Below are 10,192 nucleotides of genomic sequence, written 5' to 3' on the forward strand. Positions count from 1 at the left end.
TATATATATATATATATATATATATATATATATATATAATGTACTGATCTGTGATAGAAAATTCAACAAAAAAAGTACTCCATCTGGTGAGAGATAAATATTATTTATTTAAATAGTGGTTTGCACCTGAACTACAGGGGTAGTTGTCTTATAGGACAATTATCCAGAGGCAGTTGTCCTGATATCATATCAAGAATCATATAGACTCATAAGGCCAGTTTCTTGGATACGCTACTGCATATACTTCCCCTTGGATCAGACACTGGTTAGTTGCAGGAATACTCCTTTTTGCCAGCTGAGTGGACTGGAGCAACATGAAATGAAGTATTCTACTCAAGAACACAATGTGTTGCCTAGTCCAGGAATTGAAACCACAATCATGTGATCAGGAATCCAACACCCTAACCACTAAGCCACATGCCTCCACTCCTGATACCATACAACTGGTGTAATGGGATAAGGGTAAAACTTCAACAACTTTTTGACATCTGCTGGCCTTAGTGAATGATTCAGTTGATAGGTCCAGGTAGGTAGAATAACAAGGGAGTCTCTATGTGATCATTTGGCCTGCAAGAAATAGTAGCTAAATCTTTCTCAAATTACATCCTATTGCCTTCAAAAAGGAAGAGTACATTGGTTATTGCAGTCTTAAAGATATAATGCTCAATAAAAAAAAGATGGGACAGTCATGGCTGGAATTCTATTTTGATCATAAGTTTGCTGGATCAGAGCTGACCTGGGGCTAAAAAATCACTAGATCCAGATGGATCTAGGGTTATACAATGCCTGGATCAAGATTAATCTAAGGCTAAACAATCACTGGATTAAGATTGATCTGGGACTAAAAAGTCCCAAGCTAATCTGAAATCAAGGCTGTGAAATGTATTTTTAAAAATTTTACTTGTTTCAATCATTGGACTATGTCCCTGCTTGGACACTGATTTTAAGAGTCAAAAATATTAGTGGACCCTAGTGCAGGTCAGTGGCTCAAGGAATTAGAGCTGCAGTCATCTCTTCTGTTTTGAGAGCATCAAATACTACATTATCTATGTATGTTGCCAATTGTAAGATGATGTGAAATTAACGTGCAAGTGACTGAGCACTCCACAGACACGTGTACCCTTAATGTAGTTCTCGGAGAGATTCAGCGTGACACAGTGTGACAAGGCTGACCCTTTGAATTACAGGTACAACAGAAACAGGAAGTAAGAGTGAGAGAAAGTTATGGTGAAAGAGTACAGCAGGGTTCGCCACCATCGCCTGCCAGAGCCTCGTGAAGCTTTAGGTGTTTTTGCTCAATAAATACTCACAGCGCCCGGTCTGGGAATCAAAACCGTGATCCTATGACCGCGAGTCCGCTGCCCTAACCACTGGGCCATTGTGCCTCCACATTGGATACTGTATTCCTGATTATATTGTCTGGAATGGTTTGATTAAAGCTTTACAGGGTGAGAGCTGACCAGGCATCAGATAACTCCACGACATAAAAAAGACAGAAAAAAGTGATTTGTCTAAAAGATAAAAACAACAGCATTAATAAGAATATAAGTTTTCTTTCTTTATTTCTTAGAATTCACCGGAATATTTACAAATTTCATCATATGAAACAGATGATATATTTCTCTTGCTGAAATAAATTCAGCAATATTGTATGTATGTCTCTTCATAGTTTTTGCATTCACACATGCACACCGCACATGCATACAACATATGCACCCAAACACATACGTAAGCCACTGAGCAAGCCTGTTTGCAGTCACTCGATCTGCTAGAAATAGCAGCGAAGTCTCCACCGTATCTTATCTTACTGTCTGAGAAGAACAAAATAAGATGCATGGGATATTGTAGTCCTAGATATACAATGACTAAAAATATAAGTGATAGTGAGTGTCATGGCTTCAATATTTTTGATTGATATGTCTATTTGACGAGGCCCGACATGGTGTTCAACAACAATCACAACATATACAGAGGCACATGAATTCAATATACACACTTCATTACACACACACACACACATCACCATCGAACGTTCCTTATCCATGCCGGCATGGGTTGGACGGTTTCACAGGATCCAACAAGATGTACGGTGATATCAAGCACCAGTATTAGCTTTGGCATGGTTTCTATGACAGGATATCTTTCCTAATATCGATCACTTTACATATACTAACACACATTCTCTCTCTCTCATGCACCCCCCACACACAGATGCACATAATTACATGTGGTTACACATATATGTACTAACACACACACACACCAAACACATTATCACATTCAGATTCACTGATGACCCCATCCAACAACGTTTTCCCTCTCTCTCTACACCTCCTCCTGCATCACGTTGTTATCATATCTTATTTATTGATCATTCACTGAATATCAAACATTGAATGTTTTGTTGTCATCTTCTTCATGGAATATCAACAACTCAAAACTTCCAGAGGCATGTAACAAATTTCTCAAATAAAAACGAGCTGAACTTTCATTTTCTCAATAAGACAATAACTGTTGAGTTTCTGGTCGAATTTGATCGTAAGTTCAAGGTTTGAATGTCTAACCATAGACTAAGATAATTATGGTGTAGTTAACAAGCCAACGAGTGAACCAATGATCCAAATGGTAACTGGACACGCTAGAAATAGCAATAAAATCTTTAAATTACTCATCCTACTGTCTCAAAAACAAACAAACGGGAACGACATATTAGATACATTTGAAAAAAAAAAAAAAAAAGATGGGATGGTCATGGCTGGACTGTCTCTTTGATCAGGGATGATCTGGAGCTAAACAACAATTGCGTGGTGTCCCTGAGCAAGGTACATAACTCTGTTTTCTTTCAATCTACCTGACTTAAAAATTAATTTCCATTCTCAACTTCATACAGATGAGTGGTTACTTGTTGTTGGGAAGACATAACTGTCGGTGGGAAAAAATAAGCACAAGTAAACATGGAAAATGTTGTCATCATCATCATCATCGTTGTCACTTAATATTAGGCACGAATGTTTTTTTTTTTTTGTAAATTTGCTATGGCTGTCGTATGTACGTTTGTAGCCAATATACAATGGTAAATTTAAAGGCAAGTTGAGTAATATATTTAGCATCTTGGGATCAAAATGCTATTACTGCTAGCATGATATTTTATGCACTTTAGTCCATGTTTCTGGATCATTAGTTATTCATTACATAAGGGTGGATGACGACAGAGCTGGCAGACAATCAGCCAGGGTGATTTTAATTTTCCCAAGTTTGGTGTTCGTTACTGCTACTGCTGGTATTAATATTGTTGTTATCGAAAGTTCAAAGTTCAAACATTGCACAGAGCAGATGGAATTTGCATTTTATTTCATTCCTTCTTTCATATCTGATTAAAGTAAAGTCTTTAGTAAGGTATTAGTCTGTTCTTGTAACACAACAATATATGTTCCATATACTGCACTTAAGTAAGGTAATTTATTACGATTGTTCCCACCGCCACCGCCATAATTATTTTCATCATCATCATCATCATCATCATCACTACCACCATCATCATCGTTGTCACTGTCGGTGCTAATAATGTATGCTGGAGATAATGCCGAAGGTGAGTGTAGGGCTGTTTTGGATAAGTCAATTGCTGTGACTGCCTGAAGCTAATTCCTGTTCTTTTTTTTGCATATGTAGCTGTAGCTTATCCCTTTAATAAAGGCATCAATGTCATACAATCTCATTCCACTATTTGTTTTTAAAACAAAAGTTTTAAAAAAGAGAACCAGTGCTGGATGGATGTCTGTGTTGATAATGTATCAAATAACCAAGTAAGAATTTGTGGTTTGTATCCAATCACCAGTACACGGGTCAAAATATACTCAATTTTCAGTTGTCTAAGTCTGGTTGCTAATGTAAAAAACAACAACAACGAAAAACACCATTATTATGGGTGAACCAGTATTGCAGAATCATCAAAGAATAGTTTATGGATTTGTATCAGTTATAGAAATTAATTTATTAGTTCCTTTGGGAAATGCATAAATACCACCATATCACCCAATCCATCCATTCATACTTTGTTGGGAACATACTACCTTTTTTTTAAAAAACGAAATAAATATTCTTTCTTTTTGAATTTAAAATAAAAACAGGGCTGAAGTTCAAACTTCCATAACTTTTTTTTATCCTTTATAATGTTAGGTGTTTTAGATGTCGTTTCAGAAGTACAAAAGTTTGTTCTTCATTTCATGGATTTTTACTTTGTTGCTGTTTCAGTTTCTCAAAATTTTAACATTTCCAGAAGATTCATGTTACTAAATTATCCACAGGGGTTGTTGTATCTGGAATGTGGAAAAGCTTCTTGGTTGCAAAATGGGATTTTTGTGTGTAACCCTCTGTAATTCTGGTTTGTGGTAAATTTAATAGGGGACAAAAGAAGCAGGTTTTTCTTTTCTTGTGAATTGCATGAAGGAAAGCTTCATATTCGTAGCAGCAGCTTTGAATTTTGTTTTGATAAACTGGCAATATGGTAAATGTGGGAAGAGTGGCACTGTGTAAGGGCTTTTTGATGATTTCGTGAATTAATTGTCTCTTGTATTTCAAACACTGTTCATAGATATTCCTGCAGATGAGTTTCAATGCAGAACGAAATTGCGAGTTATTGTAGGAGTAGATCCATGGATTCAAGATGCAGTTGAAAATAGCTAAATAAAGTAGGCCAGTCCGAAATCTCTTCATGGTTTTCAAATTGGTTGCACTCTCAAAGACCACACACATTTGAAAAGGAAACCAAAGTAGAAAAGCACAGATGATGCAGGCAATTGTTTTGGCATATTTTGTTTTTCTACAAGCTAAGCTACCATTGTGATTCAGTGAAATCTCCAGAGTTGCTATCATCTCACTATGGCGTTTTGCGATTCCATATATCTTATAGTAGCAGAAAAATGTCACAAGACATACTGGAATAAAGACTGCAACGAAAAACAGTGCATATGTATTTTTCAAAATGACTTGAAGGAGTAAAATATTATCATCAAATAACAAGAGTCCATTTGTCTCCCATTCAATAAGAAATGGTGTCCATGCTACAACAGTGCAATAGAAAACTGTGAGGGCAATCAAGTAGAGTGTCCTTTTTATTGTGACATTTGCCTTATAGGAAAGTGGCTTCATCAGAGTCTGGAAGCGATTGAAAGCTATCAAGCACTGGGCACTGAGAGAAGCACCAGACATATTTATCAGCATTTGATTTGAGACTAAATAAAGGGGACGGTATGATTCCATGACAGCAAATGGCAGGCAAAATGCAAGAGTGATGTCAAAGCATGCTAGAATGAGTACTGCGATATAAGTGGCAGTTTGAAGCTGTTTGCTGTATAGGATACATATAATTACTACAATGTTTCCCAGAAGAATAAGTAAGATAAGGACTATTGGTACTAGTAAGTAGACCAATGATAACAAGTTTAGATTCTCCATAGTTGCAAAATTTTCTTTAAACTTTCTTCGAAATTTTTTCTTTTTCTTTGTTTCTTTTAAGTTTCACAAGACATAATTCTGGTTTCTGTCTTTTGATTCTTCTCAAATGCCTCTTTTACTAAAATAAAATAAAATAAAAAAAAAAATTCCAACTTCTTTGAAGATTTGTTTTGGTTGTTTCTCATTCTCTATTCTGTTGGTTCTGACATTATCATTTTGGTCCAGAATAAGAAACCTGCAAAGTATATAAAAGAATGATGAAGACTTCTAGAAGCATTAGAAAAAAAATTATAGCTGAAAAAACAATAAGAAGAAACTTAATGTGTGTGTGTGTGTGTTATTAAGGCAAAAGCAACAAGCTGGCAGAGATTTCAAATTTGGGCACAAGGCCAGTAACATTGGAGAACAGACTAAGTCAATTACACATTGCTTGACTGGTACTTATTTTACTGACCCTGAAAGGATGAAAGGCAAAGTTGATCATGGCAGAATTTGAATCCAGAACATAAAGACAGACAAAGTGCCACTAAGCATTTTGTCCAGCATGTTAACGGTTCGGTCAGTTGACTGCCTTAATAATAATAATAATGGTTTTAAATTTTGGTAGAAGGCCAGAAATTTCAGAGAAAGTTGATTACATTGAACCCCAGTGTTCAACTGATACTTGTTTTATTGACCCTGAAAGGATGAAAGGCAAAGTTAACCTGAGAGGTATTTGAACTCAGAATGTGAAGATGGATGAAATGCTGCTAAACATTTCTTATAAAGATTTAAAGAGGCTGATGGGTTTTTTAAGGGGGTGAAAATTTGTTCCTGCATTTTTCTAAGAGTAGCATGTATTAAGGGGTCCCAGTTCAATGAAGCAGATCTAAGGCAAAAAATAAAGAAATATTAAAAAAGTAAAAATAAAATCCTTACTCTCTACACATGCGTGAGTATATTTATGTTGTTTATGATTGTGTGTGTGTGTGTGCATGTGTGTGTAGAGTTGAGAGAAAGAGGAAAATTGGAGACTTAAGATGAAGGAGTAAGAAGTAAAAGCATAGGAAGTGGTTGGCGTTGGGAAGGGCATCTAGCTGTAGAAACTCTGCCAGATCAGATTGGAGCCTGGTGCAGCCTTCTGGCTTGCCAGTCCTCAGTCAAATCGTCCAACCCATGCTAGCATGGAAAGCAGACGTTAAACGATGATGATGATGATGATGAGAGAAGGATCCAGCTACAAGAGGATGGATAGATGGATAGATGAATGGCTGGATGGATAGGTAGAGACAGAAAAAACATTGGAAGGTAAAGAGAGGGCAAGAAAAAGATGAGAGGAGAGCTAGTTAAGAAATAGGAGAAAAAGAGAGTGCACAGAAGGAGAGAGAGAGATAGTGGGAAAGAGGGTTAGAGAGAGAGAAAGAGCATAGAGGTACAGAGAAGGAAGTAGACAGAGAGGTACAGAGAGAGGGAGAGATGAAGTGTAGGAAAAGAAAAAATAAGGTAATGTAGAGGAGAAAAGTAGGTTTCTTTTATCTCTACTAAGCAACACTAGTTTAAGCAAACAGTTGAGTAAGAACGAACACACACACACACACACAGACAGACAAGTACACTGAAGCACACGCACTCATACATACCCTCAGAGGTGCAGTAGTTCTTTTGTTATTGACTTGCACCAGGACAAGACGTGCAAGAAGGCAAGGGAAAGGAAATGTGAGGTGAGATTAGGGGTAGCAGGAAGAGGGGGAAAAATACTCATTTACTCTTTCTCTTTCTTCTCTGCTGATTCTCTCGTCAAACATAATTTATTTTGGAACAAGTCCTTTACTCCCTTATTTGCTCCCTCTCCACCCCACTCTCTCTCTCTCTCTCTTGCTTTTTCTGCATTCTTCAATTTTTCTGATCCTCCAGTCACACTTTGGTGGTGGTGGGATAAATTTCTTTTGAGGTTCCTTTCTTTACCAACCCCTTTTTTTTTTTTTTTGCACTGACCTAATGTCACCTTACACGACAAGAAAACAGATTATAAGGGGTTTGGGTATACAAAAGAAATAAATATAAAACAAACAACACAAAACAATATCAAAATATATAAACAGAAAGTGTAGGACGTTGTGGTGGGTGTGAGGACTTAGTGGGGACTGTACTATTGGGGTAGATGGTAGAGGGGTTGGAAGATAAAGGGATTAACATTTTTTAATTTTTGTTTTTCTAAATCAAATTTCAAATTGTGATTCCTTACCCATTTTTTTTTTTTAAGGATTAAGATAAGTTTGAGGATTTTCTCATTCAGAACAAAAAGAATGATAGAAATAATTCACCCTTTAGCATTTAAGCCGGCCATATCCAGCTCAAATATGCCCCCTGTTTTAAGTTCAAACTGGCCAGGTCTAGCCTCTCACACCTACCCTACAATGTCATCCTAAAAATAGACAATCACATTATCAAAATCTCAAAGCTGTGATACAATACATGATTAATTCAAAACAATATGAATAAATAAGCTTTACATTTCACAGAATAATCTGAATGTTAAAGGGTTAAACAAACAACTTCTAAAGTAATGGAAAACAACCCCCTACATTATTATTACTATTCTGTGTAATACCAAAATGCTACCTATTGCAATAAGTTATAGAAAGATTGGGAACAAAGTTAGCTTCAGTGGGGGTGAGGGTGAAACTCTGATTAATTCAGATCAGTTGAAAGCTTTCAATAAAGTCAACCTTCATTTCCTGATCCCTCCCTGAAAGTAGCTGGCTTGGACCTATTTTTGCAACCTGGATCACTGGTTTTCAGCCCCCTCTTGCTTATCATAGTCCTCCAGGCCATAATACAGGAATTCAAGACTGGCTGCCCCGAGGAGTTCCTCTATACTGATGACCTTGACCTTATGGCTGATTCACTACCAGAACTAGAAAAGAAATTTCAGGTGTGGGATGAAGTAGTGAGAAAGGGTCTTCAGACACTGGATCTCATTGATGAGATGACAAAGGACTGGGACTTGTGGTGATTTGCTGTACTTGAGAAGACATGTCGAGCTAAGTAAAATCGTGGCCATCCATACATACAGGCATGTCCTTTAGGGCCATGCCCCCACTCCCTCTGCTAACTGACAGGTCTTTGTCTTGTAGGTGCCATTGCCATGTAAAAGGCATCCAGCACACTCTGTAAAGTGGCAGGCGTTAGGAAGGGCATCCAGCCGTAAAAACCATGCCAAATCAGACAACTGGAGCCTGGACAACTCTCCAGCTGGCCGGCTCCTGTCAAACCATCCAACTCATGCCAGCATGGAAAATGAATGTTAGATGATGATGATTGGGCTATTATTAAAGAGAAATGGTAGTGGATTGGCAGAGTTGGTAAGTTGCCAAACAAAATGCCTTGTAGTATTTACTTAAGTCCTTTGTTCTAAACTCATATTCTATGGAGCTAAAAGTTTGCTTTCTTCCTACAAGGTTTGATGTAAAGTACTGCCCAAGCCCTTCCTCAAATGTATTGTCCCTGGTGCTTATATAAGAAATTATTATCATAATTTATTTCCATTAAGACAGTAACGAATTGGCAAAATTGGTTGAATTATGACCTAATTGCATAGCAGTGTTTAATTATGTCCCTTTATTTTCTGAGTTCAATCTCTACTCGAATCGGCTTTACCTTATCAATGATTGACAAAATTAGTAGTAGACTTAATACAGTCAACTGTCTGACTTGGACAATTAGTTCATTCTTTCATCAGATTACTCAGTCAAATGCAATGCTTATCTATTCACATTGTTTTGAACTTAATCATGATTTTTATCTTGTAGCTTTAGGATTTCGATGATGCAATTGTTTATTTTTTTTAGAAAGGCATTGTAGGTAGGGGTAGGTACGGGAGACTGGATCTGGTTGATTTGGTCATAAAACAGGTCGAATATTTGGGCTGGATATGGCTTGTCTAAATGCTAAAGAGTCATAATGATCATGAAGACACGAGTTCCAATTTCTGTAGTAGGGAAGTACTTTTTGAGATATATAATTGTTACACATTGAAACCCCTATAACAAATATGGCTAACCCATTTAGAAATTAGAAACATGACATAAGATAAGAAACAGCTCACAACAAAAACATATACAAGAAAAAAAACAAAAACAAACAAACATAGATGTCCTATTATCAGCTGCCTAGCACAAATCCTTATATTAAAACTTCAATCTAAACAATAATATATCCAATCTGGCAGATATGACAATGAATATCTGATTGCCATTGTTTTTTGTCATCAGAGAATACTTCTTCCCTTTTGACCAGTGGTTCTCAACCAAGGTCCAGATGAGCCTTAGGGGTCCATATGAGATTTTGTTGCTGATGTTTATGTGCAATAGGGTAAAGACCTAGAATTTCCAAATGTAGCTGGGAATGCAATTATTATTATTAGTCATGTTTGCCTTTCATTCTTTTGATGAAATAAGTACCAGTTACATACTGGGGTTGGTGTCATTGACTATCCCCGTCTCCCCAAAATTCCAGGCCTTGTGCCTCTAGTAGAAAGGATTATTATTATCTGTGCCTGCGGCATGTCTAAAGACTTTCGAGCGAGATCGTTGCCAGTGCCCCTGGACTGGCTCTTGTGCGGGTGGCACATAAAATACACCATTTTGAGCGTGGCCGTTGCCAGTACCGCCTGACTGGCCTTCGTAGGATTTTCGAGCGAGATCGTTGCCAGTGCCCCTGGACTGGCTCTTGTGCGGGTGGCACATAAAATACACCA

The 10,192-nt window shown here is 37.2% G+C and overlaps 2 protein-coding genes across 5 annotated transcripts in view; both read right to left on the reverse strand.

Moving 5' to 3' along the window:
- Positions 1–1,537: 1,537 nt before the first annotated feature.
- On the reverse strand, positions 1,538–5,455 carry LOC106875222 (trace amine-associated receptor 1). The gene has a single exon (XM_014923273.2). It carries the CDS (start codon positions 5,452–5,454, stop codon positions 4,282–4,284), a length of 1,173 nt encoding a protein of 390 aa, XP_014778759.1. The 5' UTR covers position 5,455; the 3' UTR covers positions 1,538–4,281.
- The window catches only part of LOC106875224 (endoplasmic reticulum membrane-associated RNA degradation protein), a 37,207-nt gene continuing 32,469 nt past the window's right edge, over positions 5,455–10,192 (reverse strand). For 3 of the 4 annotated variants that reach the window (XM_014923277.2, XM_014923279.2, XM_014923276.2), the window contains one exon: positions 5,538–5,689. In XM_014923277.2, coding sequence (XP_014778763.1) covers positions 5,666–5,689 — 24 coding nt within the window. In that variant the 3' untranslated portion in view covers positions 5,538–5,665. Of the gene's footprint in view, positions 5,690–10,192 lie in introns of all 4 variants that reach the window. The other variant, XM_014923278.2, reaches the window with a different exon arrangement.

Source organism: Octopus bimaculoides, chromosome 11 (assembly GCF_001194135.2).
Source record: "Octopus bimaculoides isolate UCB-OBI-ISO-001 chromosome 11, ASM119413v2, whole genome shotgun sequence".
Classification (NCBI taxonomy): Eukaryota; Metazoa; Mollusca; class Cephalopoda; order Octopoda; family Octopodidae; genus Octopus; species Octopus bimaculoides.

Coding starts and splice junctions, on each gene's coding strand:
- LOC106875222 (XM_014923273.2), bottom strand. CDS start 5,454: ATGGAGAATCTAAACTTGTTATCATTGGTCTACTTACTAGTACCAATA.